General features: G+C 36.2%; 1 protein-coding gene across 1 annotated transcript in view; it reads left to right on the forward strand.

Annotated features, from left to right (window-relative positions):
* The window catches only part of LOC113239724 (unconventional myosin-Va), a 112,745-nt gene that overhangs the window by 12,679 nt on the left and 77,103 nt on the right, over positions 1-22,963 (forward strand). Inside the window, exons 8-15 of the mRNA XM_026476817.1 lie at positions 3,417-3,547; positions 3,934-4,180; positions 7,823-7,959; positions 9,127-9,325; positions 12,091-12,320; positions 13,655-13,836; positions 14,190-14,270; positions 19,969-20,107. Coding sequence (XP_026332602.1) covers positions 3,417-3,547; positions 3,934-4,180; positions 7,823-7,959; positions 9,127-9,325; positions 12,091-12,320; positions 13,655-13,836; positions 14,190-14,270; positions 19,969-20,107 — 1,346 coding nt within the window. The remainder of the gene's footprint in view (positions 1-3,416; positions 3,548-3,933; positions 4,181-7,822; positions 7,960-9,126; positions 9,326-12,090; positions 12,321-13,654; positions 13,837-14,189; positions 14,271-19,968; positions 20,108-22,963) is intronic.

Genomic DNA, 22,963 nt, shown 5'->3' on the forward strand with positions numbered 1-22,963 from the left:
TTTTGAAAAAATCGTGCCCGCCATCTTGGATTTAGAAATGAGTGCCATATTCGTAATGAGCACCCCCAAGTACCTCGAAAATGATACCCATATTGCATTTTTTTGAAAAATCGTGCCCGCCATCTTGGATGTAGAAATGAGTGCCATATTCGTCATGAGCATCCCCAAGTACCTCGAAAATGATACCCATATTGCATTTATTTCAAAACTCGTGTCCGCCATCTTGGATTTAGAAATGAGTGCCATATTCGTAATGAGCATCCCCAAATACCTCGAAAAGGATACCCATATAGCATATTTGAAAAATCGTGTCCGCCATCTTGGATTTACAAATAAGTGCTATATTCGTTTTTCATCGACAAAACCGAGCACATCTGTAGGCACCTGATCGACAATGTCGGGCAAATCTGTAGGCACCTTTAACTTAATGATGAGTTAAGCAAGATACAATTTCCCCACTTTTGAGGGAAATGTTATTCCATGGCATCATTATTTGTATATTTGTGTGCGTGCCGACGAGCGTAGTTACAAGTTGCTTACGCCTACATGAATTTGGTTTTTGCCTCACTTGTGACAGTTCGTTTGATATGAAACTATCATTCTATGCGTTATTATTCTAAGGTTGAATAACTCTTCAGAGCACTCACCGTGGTACAGGCGATAGAATACGCTAAGAGACGCTATATCTCTGCGAAGCTGTAACGACTCCGCATACTCAGTTACATGAGGATCTGTTTGTTCTGCCCGGATTAATGAGATTGTGTTTCGATAAGTGTGATAACTCCTTAAATTCAAATAAATACTAATTTCTACCGTTTTCATCAATCAATTGTAGACTTGTCCAAACACTCCAATAAAACGCCGTATTAACCAAACTGATTTAATAATCTATTCCTCCAACAATTTATATTAGAACTTTAAAATATACTCAACAAAATTTCTAACCTCAAAATACAGTTATGATGACCAATCTAACTTGAACATTTGATGAAATTCGTATACATAAATTTTTCTTTCACCTAATGTCATTGCCTTCTAAATCATTGACTTACAATTATATGGACGTCGGGTCCGCGCTAAAAAGTGTCCGAACTTATAGGGCGTTAAAATCGTATACAGAGCGTCATTCACGCTTTAGTCTTCGTTTGTTTGACTGACAGCGAAGCAAGCAAAATTAGACAGTACTGCGATGACATTACAATTTAAATTCAACGTTTTAGCTTTTTCATATTCCTTTACATGTCACTACGTTTAAATAGGTTGACTTGGGACATTTTTTTCGTGGTTTTTGTATTAGACCCGTCGTCCATTTATTTGTAAGTCAATGTTCTAAATCCCTTCTTTTTCATTTCCCGCCATTTTTTCGCAATTAGGGAATTTCAAAAGCAATGTCATTGGCTCGTCGAACCGGTAGATAAAATGTTCGGACCAATCACAATCAAATCCGACGCGCCATCTACACAGGTACATGTTGGAAGCCTAATAATATCAATTAACAAACTTTTAAATGAATATAATTATGGAATAAGCTTATTTACCTTTTTAATATTTAAATAAATAATTAATGAAAATAATTTTTCTATTTTACGTTTATATATTTCTTACAGAACAAATAAAAAATCGAAAAAAAATAGTTTATTTGTTATAATTTATTAGTGTTCAGTTTAATTGCCGAAGTCTCCTTTTAAGCATAAGAACACCTGTGCCAGGAGACCCCGCTCTTCATATTTCTTAGGTGTAACGTAACAAATAGCTTACACTTACTTATACTATTTCTTAGTTGGACAGAAGACAAAACAACAATGATACAATCTAAATGTGTACAGAAAACAACATACTCAGTTGTATGGCGTTTTTGCATTACCGTGCGTTGCATTAACATTTCAGCTTGGTCACAGTCTAAATTGAGAAACCACTTTGCTGTCATAGATTTACACTCTGTAACGATCTCTTGTATACATATAGAACTTTATTTATTTGATTGTAAATGTGTGCTGATCGTCTTTTACACTGTACACTCGCAAACACAGTCTTTATATATAATATAAATATATTTCTTCTTCACGACACATGGTAACAGAATACATGTATAACAAGGGCGGTAAGAAGGTAATTACGATCTGATAGAGAAAATTCAAATTTTGCTTTAATGTCCCGAACATTTGCAATTGCTGTTCGGCCCATGTGGCATATAAAGTATGTGAGGTGCTAGTGAAAGTATAGGCACATAGGACTTGTAAACTTTATGTCTTGAGGTGCACTGGCAAAGTGGCAAATTCGGAGATTTGCCGAATGGTACAGCAATCTTTGTAGGTGTTGCTTACCACCAGGCGAACGACTTTTTTCATAGAAATATAAATAGAAATAGAAAACATTTATTCCTTAAGTAGACAACACAGTACACATGCATTTTGTGATAATAACAATAAAAATAGTACTAACTACAAATATATAGAAGAGTACAACGCGTGTGTGCTGTGCTGCCAAGGAAACCGTGACCCACTCAGCTTAGTGTCGTCTCACTTATGGTGCTACGACGCTGATTTTCAGCGGATCCGGCAACAGAACACACGTGACACGGAACATAGTAGCCGTGACAGATTGACAATTATGTCCTTAAAACGCACAAAATATGTCAGAACGAACAGATTATTGACACAGTACAAGAAGTAATGACGTTACCACTTACATAATATATGCGTTAAAATGTGAAATTAATTTCATAAAACTGTATAAATATTAGAGTTATTCATTTTGTGATATTAGTTAGGAATAATATCACAAAATGAATATAAATGTAGACAGTTATGTATTTTAACAGTAGACATTATTACGTCACATATAATTTAAAAAAAATTGGTATAGTGAATAATTGAATAAAATTGACATACAAAAAACAGAACCAAACAAGGAAATATAATAAAAAATATAAAAAAATAATCTAAACAATAATAATCTATATAATATGAACATAGATGATCCCGACACATCAACAGCCATATTGAGATTGTTGAACATTTATTAAGTAAGCCCTGAGTAGTCTTTTAAAAGTAAAAATCGACGTGTCATACCAAGTGTCGGGACGAACAAGTCGTGCTCCTGATAGTAAGCTACACGTCTGTCCATAACAGGTGCAGTGCCACTCAGAGCTTTAAATAGCAAAGATCTGAGGGGCACTGCCGCTGCGCCGGTCACTTTGAGACATAAGTTGACAAGTCCAATGTGCCTGTAATTTCACCAGCACCCTTGCCCTTCAAAACCGGAACACAGTAATGCTGACATTACTGCTTGGCGGCAGAAATAAGTAAGGTGACAGTACTTCCCTGGACGAACTCTTTCACAAGGGCCTCTACTGCTACCGAAACTTATTCATCGCATCACTTGATATAATAAAAATAATTATACCTTGTCCTCAGGCGTAACCGAAACTGAGCAACAGAATATGTTTACCGTACTAGCTACGATCCTCCACATAGGCAACATCGAGATGACGTCACAGGACCCGGATGGAGAAAGCGACGATCTAGAAGACGGCGCTTTTATTAGTGTTAGTATTTACGAGAATAAAAGTTACAATAGCGGCATATATATCTTGAGTCAGCTGAGTTATTTTAGCGCATACTATTTATTTCAATCGGAGAACCTTATCTCGCCCAATTAGAGATCGCTATTCCGCCCAATTAGAAATCGCTATTTCGCCTAATCTGAGATAGCTATTCTGCCCGGTGAAAAATCGTTATTCCGACCTATCTGAGATCAGCGTCAGCGTATTCCAAGGCAGCTCTTCTGCCCAATCAGAGATAGTTATTCCACTCAACCACAGATAGCTATTCTGCCCAATCAGAAATATCTATTCCGCCCAGTCAGTGATAATTATTCTGCCCAATCAGAAATCATTTATACATTATTTACGCTTTCTTATTTCTCCTACAGTCAAATGACAAACACTTAACAACAGTCTGCAACCTCCTCGGAGTGTCAAAAACGGAACTCCTGCGCTGGTTAACCCACCGCCGCATCGCCTCCGCCCACGAAGTGATCGTGTCCCGAATGGACATACAAAGAGCAAACTTCGCAAGAGACGCTCTAGCTAAAAGGATATATGGTGAATTGTTCGCGTGGCTTGTCCAAGCTGTCAATCGGGCGTTAGACACTGGACATGCGAAGAAACATTTTATTGGTACGTAGATTTTCGAAATATTGGATAGCGTCGACTAATCTAGAGAGATTTTTTGCTATATACTCTTCGAAAATCGTAGAAAAAAGCCTTTGCTGCTAATGAGTGCAAAAATAATAGTTGCACCTGTAATAATGTAGCTCAAAAAAAAGTGTCACGAAAAACAGTTAAAGCTTAATATGATATTAAGCGTTAAGTGTTTTTCGCGTTTCCTTGTTAAGTTGGCTTTTTTTACTTGTACCCCTTTTCACCAGAGCCACAGAATAATCTATGGTGTGTTTCATATCATCGTTAATTCTTATTTTATTTAATTATAATAATTTTTAAACTTTCTGTTTATGGTAATTTTTTTTTGTTACAAGAATCGTTAGTAAACTTTATAAACCACTGCAATATGGTTTCGTTTTTGGAGAACTAAGTAAACATTTCAAATTTTCCACGCTACTCGTAGTCGATAATCATTTGTCGCCATTTTGATATAGATCGCTAGATGGCAGCACATTGAATGTAATTTCAATGTAATCAAAACGTCGTTACTTGCAATAATAGGTATTGAACCTTCAACGATATATCAACAATGTAAAGTTTAAATTATATTGACTGTCCGGAATTTGTTATTCGAAGCATTTTAGAAGGTGAGGTGTAGGGGATCACTTGTCGTCTCCCGCAACCTAAAATACGAACAGGCAGAAAAAAATTGACACCATTACGACGTCGAGAAGCACCCGATAACCACTGACGTGGCAGTGGGCGGCGCGGCGCAGCATTAAACCGCTGGGCAATTTTCAAATTTTGGGATAAATGACAATTTAATAAATACAAGGTTTCAGTTGAAAACCAAACTTTTGCAGGTTCTATAGTCTGTCTATCTATCTATGTAAATATTATGTCGACTATCGACTGAATATTGGTCACGCTTATGGAATAAATAGCCGAACTTGTTACAACTGCCTCCGTGGCCGAACGTTTACCATGCCGAACTGCCACGCAGAGGTCCCAGGTTCGATTCCCGGGCCGGGCGAAATATTTGTATGACCTACATTTATTTCTCTCGTGAGTTTGGGTGTAATTTGTGGTTGTCTATGTGTGTGTCCATGGCACCCGCGACACAGGGTTTCCCTATTGCGGGGCTATGTTGAGTGTGTGCGTTATTATATTATATTATATATATTTGAATCATCCTCGACCCATTATTCATCCAATCTCGTAAAATTCCAGCGGTAGTCTTACGTAACTGTGCGCCTGAGTTGACTCCTGTTCTCACACGCCTGTATCGCTTCTCACTTGAGACTGGTGTAGTTCCCAGGTCGTGGAAGCTTGCAAACGTGCAACCTGTGCCCAAAAAGGAAAGCAGAGCTGACCCTGTCAACTATATACCTATCTCAGTCACTTCCATACTCAAGATTATGGAACGTGTACTCAACAACCATCTCCTGTCATACCTTGAAGACAATGACCACCTTTGTGATCGCCACTATGGATTCCGAGAGGGCGATCTACCGGGGATCTTGTGTATGCCTGTCACATATGGAGCAAAAGCAAAAGCAAAAGGCTTGCAGTGTCTTAGGACATTTCTAAAGCCTTTGACAAGGTCTGGCACGCAAGCATTTTAAGCAAGCTTCCATGTTATGGGCTTCCTACTGACTTTTGCGATTGGATCTCGGATTTCTTGAGTGAACGTACCATTTGATTGGTGGAGACTCTTCCGAACATATAGCGATAGATTTCCGTACTGTCTGCAACTCTCTTTCTGCTGCATATCAATGATATCTTAATTCCAGGTACCTTTGCGTATGCTGAGGACAGCACAGTTGTAGATAGGTACTTGGCCAATGCTAGGGTCAGTGGAGAGGAAAACCAGTCCTGTCGAGAGTCCATGGTTAGCCGTTTAGATTTGACGCTCAAGGCAGTCTCCGATTGGGGCGATGCCAATCTTGTCACATTTAACGCTACCAAAACGCAGGCGTGTATTCTCCACTAAACGGAGTCCCTTTGAACTGACTCCGACTTCTTTGACTTACTCCGTCTTCAAAAAGACAGACTAAGAGAAATATCTCCATATAAAAATTATGTGCAAAGTTAGATATTTTATTCTTAAATAATTTGTTGTAGGCTTTTATTTTAGAGACCGTCAGAATGACTGGTCGCCTGTGGCGCCTGGCACTGAGTGTATATTCAAGAATTGCTACCCATTTGCTACCTTTGCTAAATAATTGCTGCCTTTGATATATTCTGAAAATTTTAAAATAATTGACATGCCTTTTTGATATCAGGATGGCTGGTCGCCACTTTGTTCAGCATGAAGGGAGCAGATTTTCCAGAAGTATGTGTTACCAATAATTGCTACTTTCACGAGTTAAAGGTATACGCCTCCTATCTACATTGGTTAAAAAATATAAACGATTGAAAATTTTACGATAGATAGGTAGCAATTATTGGTAATACATACTTCTGGAAAATCTGCTCCCTTCATTCTGAACAAAGTGGCGACCATCCATCCTGATATCAGAATGGCTGGTCAATAATTTTTTTAAATTTCTCAGAATATATCAAAGGTAGCAATTATTTGGAAAAGGTAGCAAATAGTGCCATATGTAACAAGCGACCAGCCATCCTGACGGTCACTTTATTTTAGCCTGTTTTCAGAATTAGCAGTTTCGGAATTAGCACATTCTTTAGACAGTATTCTTAGGCGTATCACGTATTTTATTTGTAATACCGTTGTTTAGTAGTAAATACCTAAATCATTTGATCTAGTAAAACAGTTTTTCCCGCTTGTCCACTGGTAATTCGCCTTAACATCATAATGTTAGTGTGACTTCTGGCGACTGTGGTTCTGATAGTCGAGCCCTTCCATTCTTGATTTATACCACGCATGAAAAAAAAATGGAAGTGCCTTAGCCTCGATTACTATCAGAATCGCTGTTGAAAACACGCACACAAACAAATAATAAACACTATGAAATATTAATGATGATTGGTCGTAGTTTCTAATCTAAAAAGATGTAACAAAATTCTTGACAGTTAATATTTTTTTATCTTTACTCAGTCACTATATCCTAAATTCAATACCTTTATTTCAAATTACGACGTTTTGATTTTATATTGAAATTTTTTCAGCGTACTTGCCATCTTGTGGCCATTGGCTGGACTATAAAGACTAACATATGAACGAATAGAAAGTAGTATCTTTTCGACAATGTCTTCTTTACCGCACACATTGCTTAATGAATTTTATTTCGATTAATTAAGTTCAAAATTAACAAAACAAACATGAAGCATTTTTCGCTAAGCTTTTGTTCGCTACTAGCGTGGAAAATTCGAGGTGTTTCGATAAAACTCGCCCATACTGGAATAATGTGTACTTTCGTTTGTTACTGTACAAAAAAATCAATTTCGATAAACAGAAAATTGAAAATTTATTACAATAACGCTTACCGATGATACGAAATACCACCACGGATAATATTATTCTCGCGGCCATTATTTTTTCTTTAAAAAAATTGCACAACAAACCATTTTTGCGAGAATTGCGAGAAATAATTGACTCAACCATAACTTACTTACGCAAGCTACGCTAACTAACCACTTCTGATGTATTTATTGTTCTGTGGTTTATATTGATGTATGGATTTATTTCCAAAGGTGTCCTGGATATATACGGGTTCGAGACATTCGAGATTAACTCGTTCGAGCAATTCTGTATCAACTACGCCAACGAAAAGCTGCAGCAGCAGTTCAACTCTCATGTCTTCAAGTTAGAACAGGATGAATATATCAAGGTAACTCCAACTGTGACGGTGCCTATTCTCCTTCGTCGTTATCCCACCTTTATCACCCTCTTTACTGGTTCCTGGCCACTTAGGAGAGTAGAACCTGTAGCCAAAGATTATCAGTAATCAAAAGGCTCGATTCGCATCATTTATTGTAATATAGGAATAGGTGAAGAATAGACAAAGGAAAGAAAGGGAAAGGTAGAGGCAGTAACAAAACAAAATAACGATATAAACACAGGTACGATCATGTAAAAACACTCTCTACTCACTCACTCACACTTCCTACTTAAATTACATACAGGTTAGACGTGGTAAAAAAAGGAACTTATCCCAAAAGGGCCTGTATTTTATTCAAATGTTATGCTTTGCAAGCAGTTATGTTACATGATTTTCAATAGTATAACTGTTCAGAATTGGATATGAAGTCGACCACGTCTACTCGCTTCGGAAATTTAGTAGAGAGTGGCAACGATCGAAGGAAATAAAAAATGATGAAGAAAAGGAATTAAATAACGATTCAAAATTTCATAGTATATGGCCAGCAACCAGAGAAAAGAGTGATAAAAAGGTGGGATGACAATGAAAGATAAAAATGGAAGTAAATTAATTTGCCACTCCGCGAACCCAGTGAGAGATGAATATTTTTTTATACAGTTAATTTTCCGACTCTCCCTCCGCATAAACTTAATAAAAAACGCAAGTATACCCGACACGTGTTTCGCCTCTCCACGAAGCATCGTTGATTGTTCGACACTCGGTCGAAGAAACCGGAAAAAAAATGTTCATGATCTATGAGACGTCACTTTGACAGTGACAATTGTTTGTTTACATTTTTGGACTTCAATTTCATCTCAGAGTATAGCTGCTCATTTACATATCTACATAGTGGTTACATAATCTCGCAAAAGTACATACTTCTAGGTGCTTTGTCGTCAATTTGCAAAATTTTGTTTGAAATACACTATTGATTTGAAATATGAAGTTCCATTTTTGTCTTTAAATAAAGAGAAACACAAAAATTTGCAGGGAAATTAAGTGTTTTTGTTGTAGAACCAATTAGAAATTGATATGGATAGACCCTGAAACAAAAATTATATTACATGGTGTAACAGTTAACAATTTTGACCAACAGTGCTTCAGTTCTAGTCTAGTTAAGATTTTTATATTTTACAGGAAGAAATATCCTGGCAAATGATAGACTTCTACGACAATCAGCCCTGTATAGACCTGATAGAAGACAAACTGGGCATTCTAGCTTTACTCGATGAAGAGTGCAGAGTCCCACAGGGGTCAGATCAGGGATTTGTGTCGAAGCTACATGATAAATGTTCGAGGTACCCGCATTTTATGAAGCCGAGGTTTGGCAATGCCGGTGAGTTTTTTGTCTTTAGAATTTTTCTGGTTAAAAATACATACAGACAAACAGAATAAATAGATACACAGAATAAAAAGATAATTTACTTTTATGACTGAATGAGTCCAGTAAGTCTTGTAAAATAACGCAATTGTAATTCATTAACAACTAACATCACTGAACGATTCATTACAACAATTAGCTAATTCAAAACTAATTCTTTAAAAAAAAAAACCAAATAATTTGAACTAAATCTAACGTTTAATCAATTATACAATGGCAGCAGTAAAGCTCCTTGTGAAAGAGTTCGTCCAGGGAAGTATTGCCACCTTACCTATTTCTGCTGCCAAGCTGTAATGTCAGCATTACTGTGTTCCGGTTTTGGGACATGTCAACTTATGTCTCAGGGTGACGGGCGCAGTGGCAGTGCCCCTCAGATCTTAGCGATTTGAAGCTCTGAGGATACTGCAATTGTTATGGACAGGCCTGTGGCTTACCATCAGGCATACGACTTGTTCGTCCCGTCACTTGATATTTAAAAAAAAAAAACAATTTTCATAAACATTGAAACAAATCTCTCACACTTGAATATAATGGGCAAACACGAATATCAACGTACAAATAACATAATTTTAAGAAAATCAATAATGCACACGAACAGTAAATGAAATAAGTAACTATCTCACGAAAATGGCGAACGACGGCAGCAATGTGTGGCCCGATACGCCTTTTTTAGTTTTGAGCCAGTAAACCAGACTTCTGGGCAGGGGAATAGCTTATAATATTTTACTTGAATCCCTTGAATCAACGATCGATTCAATATAATTCTGATTCTCTAATATTAAATCGCGTCTATTTGTATTTATTTCTTCATATAATCACTATCCCATGTTTCGGGTTTTTTGCAGATTCCAAAGTCACGGCTAACTGACGTTTGAAAAAACAAGTACACGCGATTTAGCGATATATATTTAAGACGACATGTCACTTCTCTTATGTCTTGAAACCAAGTCGGATTCAAGATTTGAATCGGGTTGGATTCAAGACCTAGAATCCAAGGTCAAATCAAAATAATTTTGATTCGGGAATTGTGTTAATAATTGCTTTTAAATAATTGTTCAGACTGAGAAAAATAGCTTTTTTCTACCACGTCATTGGTCGAGTGGCATGTACACCGGTTTTCATGGTGTTCAAGGTCATCTTTGAAGTTCCGGGTTCGATCCCCGGCCGGGTTAATGTAGAAACTAACTTTTCTTTATTGTCTCTGGTCTGGGTGTTTGTAGTACCGTCGTCGTTGTTTCCGATTTCCATAACAAAAGTGCTTTAATTAAATTTTAATTGAATTGATATTCAATTATTTTTTGTTCAATTATTATGCAAGAAGACGTCGGTCGGTTCGAATCCGACCGGATCGAAGGAATTTTTTCTGAGTGTTTTTTCTGAGTGTTCGATCTTTGTATTAATAATTATAACAAAAAAGTGATTTAGTTACTTACTTTGGGATCATACAAACGTCAAATGATGACAAATGTCAAATAAAAGAACAATCATCATCTTATTTAAGAGTCAGACTCTTGTCGGTGTAGCCTCCTCCACTCCTCACGGTTTGTATTCAATTCCTTGACCTCTTAATAACTGTTCATTTTGTCCTTCTTTTTTATTTGTTCACTAATACGAACAAAAAACAGGGACAGCAGAAATACGTCTTTGTATTAAATTTGACCCACTTCTGCTGTTTTTTTCGTTCCATACAATGAAAATAATCCTTACAATTATAAAATTGACTTACAAATAAATGGACGACGGGTCTAATACAAAAACCACGAAAAAAATGTCCCAAGTCAACCTATTCGAAATTTAAATTGTAATATCATCGCAGTATCGCGCTGTCAGTCGAACAAATGAAGACTAAAGCGTAGTTTGGCGCTCTGTATACGATTTTAGCGCCTTACAAGTGCGGACACTTTTTAGCGCGGACCCGACGTCCATATAATTGTAAGTCAATGCTTACATAAAACTGAGTCGATCAGCTCTAAAAAAAATTAATAAATTTTGTTCATTTTTATGGACAACTCGCACTTGATCAAATAATTGACTATTGATATAGTGGCATATATTTTTATTCAATTAAAAGATACTTTTATTACTTTATTTGTATCAGTTTTCTCATATTGTTAACTTATTGTTACCTCTTACAGTAGGAAAACTACGAATGTCATATTAAATGTATGGGAGCGTTTAATGTTAAAATATTGGATATTTCTAGAATTATTTTTAAAAAGTTATCGATGTCGATTTATTCATTAGGCATCGAGTATATAACCAGAAATATAGACGAAATAAGGGTCATCCATCCCTGGCTACTCATCAGGTAAATGGACCTTATATCACTTTTAAATATCAACTCTCGTTTGCGCTGAAATCACAAATTAGAAAGCTCAACAACTGACCAGCATGCATGTCTCCGTATATTCCAAAAATATTCTGTATTTATTGTAATAAAGATAATGTCTCTGGGCTGTTCCATTCGGTGGTGTGGGAAAACAGCATAACATGTAATTACAAAACAAACTGAATCACATTTCATCGGTAATTAAATATGTAATTTTGCAAGTTTGATTTGGCAGAATAGTTTTCAAAGAAATTAAATGACATTTCGTCTTTATTTCTGGTTATATATTCGATATCATTATGTAACGTACTTTCGGTATCAATGTAATTACACCCTGTATGTGTAATACCTTTTTCTGACCATTGATTATAATAATTAAAACATATTTCAGCCTTCATAATAAAACACTTTGCGGACAACGTAGAATATCAATCTGGGGGTTTCCTAGAGAAGAATCGTGACACAGTGTCAGAGGAACAATTAGAGTGTATCAAATCTGCCACAAGCTGCCGTCTCATACACGCCATGTTCGCTGGAGATAGACAAGTGGACCAGTCGTCCACATTGCCGCCACCATCTCGACGACGGACTACGCCTTCCGTTCCTGTTGCCAGCTTAACAGTGAGTATCTACGCGTGCATATTTTGAGGCGAGTGTGAGTGTACGACTGCATTTTTATTGTGTATATGTTATGCGATTATAATAATAATAACCTGTGCCATTGCCGGGGAATACCGCCTCTCCCATTAAAAAAATCACAATGAATCTTTTAGGCATTGGGGGACACGAGAGTCTAAAATAGATACAATAATAAGAAATGAAACTATTTTTCCGGATTTAAATAACGTATATTTGTTTTTTCAAACAAACCAATATTTCGGGACCTGCGAGTATGTCGCGTGAGCGTACCACCAATTTGGGATCCAGTGTTTCCTCTGATGAAAAATCCCAAACAGACATGAGACTGCAGTACTAATTAATACGTTTTAATTTATTCTAATTTCCATTATTAATTAATAATAAATTTAACTTAAAAAAAATTCATAATGTTACAATAAAGTAATTTGTAAAACAATGTAGCGTAAATTGGAATGTTTCTTCGTAAAATTAAAAATAAGGTATTTAATTAATAACTTTTAAAACTATAGTGAAAAAATAGGGTGGTTTGCATTAATATTAGACAACTAGTAGATGACTGTACCACCTAAAACAACAGGGACCATGAGACCTGTAAAAGGCCCGAAACTTTGGTTTGTTTGAAAAAACAAATATACGCGATTTAAATCCGGAAAAATAGTTTCATTTCCTATTTAATGATTATAGTTTTTTATAAAAAAAAGCCGACCTCAAAATTTCGTGGAATTACATCTATTTGCCAATTATATTTGCCAGTTAACGGAAAGTGCGCGAAACCGGATTCATCCCCTAGCTTGCCACTCTTAGAGGTGGAATATTTCTTTCAAATTTAAATGAGACCAATACTGAGGTATTCTTTCTAACAAAAAAGAATCTAGCCAGGGCTGGTAGCTGTAAAGGTATCTAACTGGGTGACGAAATACTTAAGATTTCTCATACATGGCGCTACGGCTAAAAAGTCGTCGACAACCAAATACAAAGACACGACAACAAACATTTAGAAAAATTCGTGAGGTCCGCTGGTTCATTCCCTGGCTTAGTTGGTATAGCGTCTGGCACGGTATGCTAGACGACGTCGGTTCGAATCCGGCCGGATCGAAGGAATCTTTGAGTGTTCGATCTTTGTATTAATAATTATAAAAAAAAAGAATCAACAAAATCGGTTCACAAACTAAGCGCGTAACTTACATTAAAATAAAATACTGTCGAATCGGCTTTTTTATTGATCTCGTCAGTATACATAATAAATTTAAAAAAAAATCAAATGCCGTTACCGTTACTTAACGACGGCAACATTTGAGTTATACCCTGTTCCACAGCAACCACCCCGCCGGACATCGGGTCCAGGCAAGCAAACTGTAGGCGCGCAATTCCGCGCGTCACTATCAGCTCTGATGTTGACACTGTCAGCGACAACGCCGCACTATGTGCGGTGCATCAAGCCCAACGACACGAAGCAGCCGTTCCAGTTCGATCCAGCCAGGGCTGTTAACCAGCTGAGGTATGTTTCGCTATAGTATAAAAAGTTTTTTTTTATACAAATGTAAGTGCGCATTTGACATTTTACCTGATGGAAAGTGACGACAAGGTCGACAACCTAAATAATGTCTATTCACTCTCGCCTTGAAAAGGTCCAAGTTGTAACGTTCAGGGAACTAGCCTGCAGGCAGGTAATTCCACTCCATAGCCGTTCGCCATATATAAATGTGGAAGCGTAACGCTTTGTGCGAATCTTTGGAATTTTCTCAACATAGGGGTGGAACCCACGCCATTGTTGCATAGTTCCGAAAATTAGCTTTAATTCGGCGGCATTGTAAATTGAGTCTAAAGCCATGATGATATATCTTGTTTCAGAGCGTGCGGCGTATTGGAGACAATCAGAATATCGGCAGCTGGATTCCCCTCTCGATGGCTGTATCAAGATTTCTTCCATAGGTAAGTGCGGTTTAAGAGCTTGTTTTGTTTAAAGGAATATCACACTCTGTTCATTCATATTTAAGTCTAATCTCATATGGGGCAGGGCTCCGTCACTAGCTCGAGGTTACGCGATAAGTGCCTACCGCTGATAGTGCAAGCGCTCAGACAAGTCTTTGATTTACATTACAATCCTTGTACAATCCTAACATTCGGTTCCGTACGACTGCACACGGCGCACATAGATCGTTTTTCAGGATTTAGGCGGCCAAAATTATTTTATGTGATATTTATATAATAAAGTGCTTACATAAAAAGAATTCAGTGTAAAAAAATAATAATGTTTGTTTATTTGGCTTAAAACACTACATTTATTATTTATAAATGATGCATCCCCAGTAAGTAATTGATAATACTTGTGTTGGAGCTGTCTCGCTCTTACTCTAAATTTTTAACAATGTTGAGACTCGTTTACAATATGAGTAATAATAAATTTAGAAAATAACAATTAATAAAAAAGATAACAGAAAATAACTTATAAACTATCATCCATTGGTCGGTTTGGCTCAGCAGGAATTAATAGCTGCATTGTCTCAGGCAAAAATAATTTTGCAGCGGTTTTTTTGGTCTTTCTCATGGAACTAATAAATGGGTCGGATGTTAATAGTAACCTATGAAAAATATCTAAGTTACAGTCTTCCCTCGAAAACTTGCGTGCAAAGTTTAGACGATAAGACCGAAAATGTTTATTGCGGGCCTCAGCAGCTTCTTCAGAAAGCTGCCCTATCGGCAACAACGAATTTTCTATTATTGAAGCTCCATGGATCAAGACCTTGTGCATCGTTGGAGTCATAGGATGCCAGCCATATAACTCAACATATAATTTTGCAGTTTCAGTGGCGTATTTATCATACTTTGCTACGTCAATCTTATGGCCGCTTGATATGGCTTCTAATATCACTTTCAATCTAAAAATGAAGTCATAATCTTTCAAATTCCAGTAATTTCTGCAGCCAATTCAGGGTTCTCGAAAAATCTTCTGCTGGTGTTTCCGTCGTTTGTATTTCCGAAGTTGCTTTTTGGCATATCGACTAAGAGACCTGTCTCCTCTCTAAATCTTTGCTGAATTTCAAGTTTCTTCTGCTTTTCTAGATTTTTTTCTTCTTCGGTTCGTCTCTCGCGGTATTTCTTTACGGGCAATTTGTAAGCTAAATGAAGCACGCTTTCGAATATCCGGATTCTAGCATGTAATACGGAAAGGCCAAATTCAAGAGCTTCAGGGCATACGTCATTCTTTTTTGATAAATCATTAAAGTCTTTTGATGTAGCTCCACATATATAACACCTGCTGGTCGATTTGGTGTCTGCAGCTGCATTGCAGACCTTTCGTCAACCATAGTCATTTTAAAACTATGTTGAAAAAAAAAATCTCTCCATTGAGGTCTACTTTTGTCAAGTTTAGTGACTTTACACTATCCTTTACATATTTGATTTCATCTTTTGTGATGTCCGTAGATTCTTTTAGGAATCTAAATCTTATTGGACGGCAATATCTGGGTGAAGATGGAGTAGGTTTTTGCCACACGATTTTACTTTTATCTTCACCACAAACAATTTGTAGAGGCACAAATGAGCTTATAAAAATATTAGCATCAGAGTCATCCTCATTTGAGAGTCTTTGTTTATACTGAGCTTGTTGAGAGCCGTCACAACCCCATTTGCAGATTAACAGTAACGAGTTCCGTTCAGCAGCATCAAGTGTGAGTAAGACTTCTTCTAAGAAGAGGGATAATCTGGTTACAGTGTGATCCAACAAAGATTGTAGGTTTCCTTTCGCGCAGGTAGACGTGACTCGTAATGACTCCTTGGGTGGGTAGCATTCTTCTTTGGCCTTCAATAATAATTCATAATGAGGATAGAATCTTTTGTTCGTTGCTCGAATAATTTCGTATTGTCTTCTTGTCAAATCAGCTTCAACAAACATTGTCAGTGCTTGCAGAGGAGTAAGTGGCTCTATTTCTTTAGACTTTGAATGTCTTTTTTTACAATCACTGGCTGACGCAGTAGAATTTGTAATGTCCTTTAAAACAGTAGAGGCGTTTCGTTTTCCCTCTTTTTATAAAATTACTTGTGCCGCGTGAACAATTACTTCTTCATCGTAAGATGCGCGGACTCCTTCCGTTTTTCTTCTCTTTGTTCTTTCGCTAGATTCGATAAAGGATTTGGTAGGTCGTCCTGGCCTTTGATGCATATCTACGGGGATTTCAAATGTTCCTTCCAACCAAGAATTATTGGCTGTCAAAAAGTTCTCAAGTATTCTGTGCGCCTGAGACCACCTCTTTATTAAATCACTTTTAAAATACGATAACTTCTTTTTTATCACATTTTTATGTTCTTCTGTGCCCCCTAACACTCGAGTAAATAATTTTCTAAATATTGAATTTTTTCATGTATTGATAATGAATGTTGCTCGTTCATTTTGTCGAAGAGGTATTTACGGGTCAACATTTTCACCCCCGAGCAACCAGATGAACCTATGACAATAAAAAAATAATATTAACACAAAAAGATAAATTCTGATTTTTTTCCTATTTTTGTCAAAAAAAATTCAAACTCGTTTATTTTTAAAACTAGCAAAAACCAGCAGCTGATTTTATAAAGTTTCCTTTGTAACACTTTATATTATGTAATAAAATCAAAAATTTTACTCGGAAAGGTTCGGAAGTAAAGTTTTTTTTCGATTGAAATTGAAGAATAAAGATAATTAATCTCTAAAAATGGGTATCATTGACGGCTAGTCATTAAGTTACTTACTAAAAATATTTTTAATACAATTTCATATTAATTTAATAAAAGCTTACCTGGATTATTGGTATCCATCACTTAAACAAGCAAATATGCCACGACACATAAAATATTCAAAGAATAAAATGATATTCGAAAAGGGGACGTCAAGAACTTTCACGTGCAGTAAGACCGACAATCAAGTTTCGACTAGTAATGCAGCGCGCTCGCGCAATCTAGGGGGGTGGGTGGGGTTGGCTATTGTTCTTCAGGTAGTCTATTATTCCAGGAAAAAAAATGTTTGTCATTAGTCAACTTTAGGAATTTTGACTTATGGCCGCCTAATTCCTAGAAATCTACGTACGTGCGGCGGGTAATGTTATTTTCACTTTTCTGAGCGCGTGCTTAGGTTCCTTTTTGCTCGTAGTGAGCGCCTGGTATCATTAGTCAGATTAGTAGGCTATTATAGCGAAGGTATTTTGGATTTTGTATGAGAGATAGATAGATAGAGATATATTTATGTGTAAGCATAGACGGTAAATACAGTTTACTTATTTAAGATTACACTTATGGTTCAGCGTGTTGCGCCAGTAACTGGCATACAAATGTTAATAGCAAATATTATACATTGTTCGCATTTATTACATATAGTCATATTACTTATATAATTAAAATCATATCGTATTACAATATAAAATTAAATTTTGTTAATTAAATGATATATTTAAAGAAAAATTATGATTTAATGAAAAAGATGAACGCATGTCAAAGCGATAAAAATGTAGGGGGTCGCAAGCTTCAAAATTTAAATGTCAAAAATTCAAAAAAATATTAAAAATAATTTGTCACAATCAATTTAAATAGTATTTTCTTAAATCTAGACGTGATGATGCGGTTTTACCATTGCATTCGTTTGTGTAAAACAAACTCGGGCATGGCGTTTCCATATGGAAATATATTTAAGCATGATCTCACATGGTGACGCACGATGCACCACCAAGCGATTTTAGCGTTGTATTCGTTTGTGCATAACTGCATTTTGTATGTAAACATGGGTTTCGCGTTTCCGTATGGATATGCATGTAAGTCTGATCTCACATGGTGTCACAAGACACAAGAAAGTTTTAACGCTGCATTCGTTCATGTAAAACAGCATTTAATAACTTATTTCGTACCAGGAAATATATGGTCCGAAGAAATATATGTAAAACGGCCCTTTAAATTTTATTAAAAATATTTAATAAAATTCCAGACGCAATAAAAAATCTTAGTGGAATGCAATTCAAGCATGTTGTTAACAAATTCAGCCAACTGAACTGCTCTTCTTTATTCTTCCTTCGATATTCTTTTTGTAAAATGAAACTTCCTTAATCTGAAGTGGACTGTATATTCGTATATGTCGATCTGACTTACAAAAACAATAAACAACTAAATGTGACAAGTGAGAGTGATTGATTCAAATGACAATTATCGCTTATATTTATACCGGTACGGTGTCTCCCACACCGTACCGGTCCTATCAATGGGTCGCTACGCCGCCCGGCCAATCAGAGCTCCTGAATTATTCATTCTCTTCTGAATTCTAGCTCTGACCGCCCAGGCGCGTACGGCCGTCCGTAACACATGTATTAAAACAATTATTAATTGACAAGTGTTACTATAGCATAGAAGAATATTTTAATGACAGTTTCTTAGAATAGGTAAATGCTGACAGTTGGGTACCATATAGTTATTAATATTTTTAGACTTTTTAATTATTATTAGTTTCTTGGCCAATGGATACAATTATCCATTTTTCTTTTGACATTACATTTTTATTTAATTGACTTCGTATTTTTTGGCTTATTGCAGAGATTCCATAAAATTATTATTACCATCTATATCATGTACCTGTAATAACGAATGAATAAATGAATTGGATTGAATAAAAAGATGGGCTCGGTTTTCTCGTACCGATATGCATTTAAGATACTACCTCAACCCGAATTCAATTTATTCTCGTAGAAATATGGTTCATTTTGCTTGGGCCGAGTGGCAGGGACACCGGCTGTGTTTCAGAATTTTTTTTTTTATAAACGAAGTTAAAGCCATTTGAGAAACATATATCGTATACTATACGTGTTCTATTTAGTTGAGTTGATATAAAAAAATCATTGGTAAACATTGACTTACAATTACATGGACGTCGGGTCCGCGCTAAAAAGTGTCCGCACTTGTAAGGCGCTAAAATCGTATACAGAGCGCGACACTCCGCTTTAGTCTTCATTTGTTCTACGGACAGCGCGATACTGCGATGACATAACAATTTAAATTTCGAATAGGTTGACTTGGGACATTTTTTTCGTGGTTTTTGTATTAGACCCGTCGTCCATTTATTTGTAAGTCAATGACTGGCACCATAAAAAGTCTTTGGACAAAATTGTAATAAAAGTTTTACATGATATTTTTTTATATACCAAGTGACAAGATGAATAAGTCGTGGGCCTGCAGCAAAGGTCTAAGGGGCACTAATACAAATTTCAATGTAAAAAATCTTTCCTAGTCGAAATAGGAACAACTCCACATAATACCCACCTTGCAATCCTGTGGAGTGGAAAAAAAGGCCCGAGGGTTTTATTTGCCACCATGCAATTATATTATTTACGAGCATGTGTGACGAAAAATACATTTTTTTTGTTTTTTTTTTAATAATAATAATAACACACACACACTCAACATAGCCCCGCACTAGGGAAACCCTGTGTCGCGGGTGCCATGGACACACATATAGACAAGCACAATTTACACCCAAACTCACAAGAGAAACAAATGTAGGTCATACAAATATTTCTCCCGGCCCGGGAATCGAACCTGGGACCTCTGCGTGGCAGTCCGGCATGGTGACCGTTCGGCCACAGAGGCAGTTAAAATTTATGAATGAACATACTTTTCGCAGGTACCGCCTTCTTTGTCCCCACAAAGAAATCGACCGATCAGATATCAAAGCGACCTGCGCGAGGATACTCGCGAAGCATCTTAAAGATCCTGACAAATTTCAATTTGGAGCCACTAAGATTTTCTTCAGAGCCGGACAGGTAAGTCTACAAATATTTCTTACATTATTTTTTAAGGATGGTCCTGTGCAACCACTACCACTGTCTTCCAGTGGCGAGGAGTGAACATTTTTCTTTGCACAATCCGAAGCAAATACTGATCCCTGGACCGTGTAAATCAGGGGTTCCCAAACTTATTTTGTCTACTGCCCACTTTGAGAATAAATTATTTTTAGCGCCCCCATTTTTTCACCTACTTAATAACCACTATAACTTCAAATTAAATTAATTATTGTGAGCTATATTAGCGGAAATTAAAAATTCATTCTAAACGAGACGTTTACTATAACCCGCAAGAGTTAACTTGAGACCTCAGCGCAGTGTTTGTGCAATGACTTCAATCTCTAGACAAGAACATTCACAGCAAGTACATGTTCCAAACTGTTCCAAACAAAACACTATCAATAGATAATTATAATTAAGATCGAACACTTACAAAAAATTCCTTCGATCCGACCGGATTCGAACCGACGTTTTCGAGCAAACCGTGCCAACTAAGACACGGAACGGACCAGCGGACCTCACGAATTTCTCTATGAGCTTGTTTTGTCAGATCTTTGTATTTGATTTTCAACGAATTTTAACCGTAGCGCCATCTATAAGAAATCTATGAAAGTATGTAGTCACCCAGTTAGATATCTTCACAGTTACCAGCCCCGACTACAGATGTCGCTATTCACTGTATTTAAATTTTTATTGAATTAATATTCAATTATTTTTTGTGAAATTACTCCACTAACGCTAAAAAGCCGTTGAAACCAAATACAAAGATCAGGCAAAACAAGCACATAGAGAAATTCGTGAGGTCCGCTGGTTCCTTCCGTGGCTTCGTTGGCATAGCGCCTGACACGGTTTGCTAGAAGACGTTGCTTCGGATTTTTTCTAAGTGTTCGACCTTTGTACAACAAACTAGTGGAGTAATTTCACAAAAAAATAATTGTATATCAATTCAATAAAAATTTAAATGGTGATAGTGTTTTGTTTTTGTGTTAAATTTTGTCAAAGAGTATCAGCACCGTGGTACCGTGGACAGACCTTGAGAGTCTACATCATTGGGAACGAGCTGGGTAGCTAAATAATATTGAGTGTTTACTAATGACATTTATCCATAATTGCGGAATTAACGAAAGACCCCTAGCAATGTCGCTATTAGTTACACAATACATTCCATTGTGCTTTGACCCAGAGGCCTTCCGCTTGCTGCTTATAATTATTATATTACTAAAAAGAAAAACAAATTAAGCAAAAGGAAAAAATGCAGTCGAGTTGTTATATACTGTTCCATGCGGAAAGGCAAAGATCTTTCGACCATGCAAGTACATAGATATCGTTGAGCCTAGTCTTTTTATATTTTTTAAAATTTATATGTGACCTTAGTAACTATGTGACCTTTTATAATCATATTATACATACCCTGTTATTGTCTAGTCAGAACACAACACTCTGTTGCTTATTAATCAATGTAATTTATGTTTTGTCTTGTTTTAACACGCGTCATTACATGCTTGCAAAACGAGATGGATAGTGTGAAATTTTGTATACTATTTCGCGATTATCAAATGTTATAATGCACAAATTAATCAAAAACCACAACATAACTTACCGAATCAATGTGAATAATTTAAAACTTTACATTTATGTTCACACAATTAGTCAAATAGCGAAATGTGAGCAACACACCGATTTAAATTAAGACTGCATTTGCGTCCGCCATCTTGAATGTTTGACAACCAACTAAATGATGTGCAGCCTCTTCACCGCACGTCAGTGAAACACAGCGCGTGTATAGAACGCCGCATCTAGTACGCTAGTACGTAGGTATCATTGGATTTATTGTACTATGGTTTATGAAGTTATAATTGACAGATTTAAGCACAAGAGTAGAAAAATATGTTTATTGTACAGTTAAAATACATACTAATAATTATAAACATTATTATTTCTTTAAAATAACTATCTAAATAAGCTAAAGCTAAAGTTACACCAAAAAACTAACCATAATATTACGTTAATTGCAAAATGAAAGAGAATTCTTTCAATATTTTATTTTAACGGCACTTACCAGACCACATCGGAACAAACTAACCAAAAACATCTTTACATTAAAAATGGTAACTTTTTCATATGAGGGTAGAAATATGACAAAATATTTATTTTTCGTGTTTTCTGACAATTGATTGACATAAGTAATGGTTGATTTTATTAATTGGTTGTGAAGGAACTACAGTTTACAATATGTTGTAGACTATCCGCCTCTATTTCTTTTCAACTAAGTTCAAAATGTTTTACTGTAACCGTTATAAACTGCAATCAGCAAATAATATTGAACTATAAACTGTAATATTCTCTCGAAACAGTTTTGCTAGGGTTACTGTTTTTCCAGTACATCTACTGTTTTTGGATTACATCTACTGTTTTACTGTTTTTCGGAATTTTCAGATTTTTCACTTTTCACAACTATTCTTGTCGGCTTTTTAGATTTTGTGAATCGTCTTTTCCATTTACGACGTCGTACTTTATGTTTTTGAAATGAAAATGTAGAGCACATTAAATAAAAAATGTTGTAAACTGTTCTTACTGGATAAAAAGGTACTTAATGCACTCCACTGAATGATATTTTTTTAGCTGGTCCATAAATGTATCTACTAAAAATCTTTTACGTGCATGCATTTAGCATTACCGTGATCTCAACTGTGACTCTCTGAACATATTGAACATTTGTCGGAGTTTTTGCAAATCTTTACAATGTGGTCAAATCATAGAATCGTCCGTTCATTTTTTTTGGTATTTCGGCCAAATAAAATATATTTGTCAATCACAGGTCTAGAAAATGCGGGG

The sequence above is a fragment of the Hyposmocoma kahamanoa genome, unplaced genomic scaffold (assembly GCF_003589595.1).
Source record: "Hyposmocoma kahamanoa isolate Upper Pololo Valley unplaced genomic scaffold, ASM358959v1 115, whole genome shotgun sequence".
Taxonomy (NCBI): domain Eukaryota; kingdom Metazoa; phylum Arthropoda; class Insecta; order Lepidoptera; family Cosmopterigidae; genus Hyposmocoma; species Hyposmocoma kahamanoa.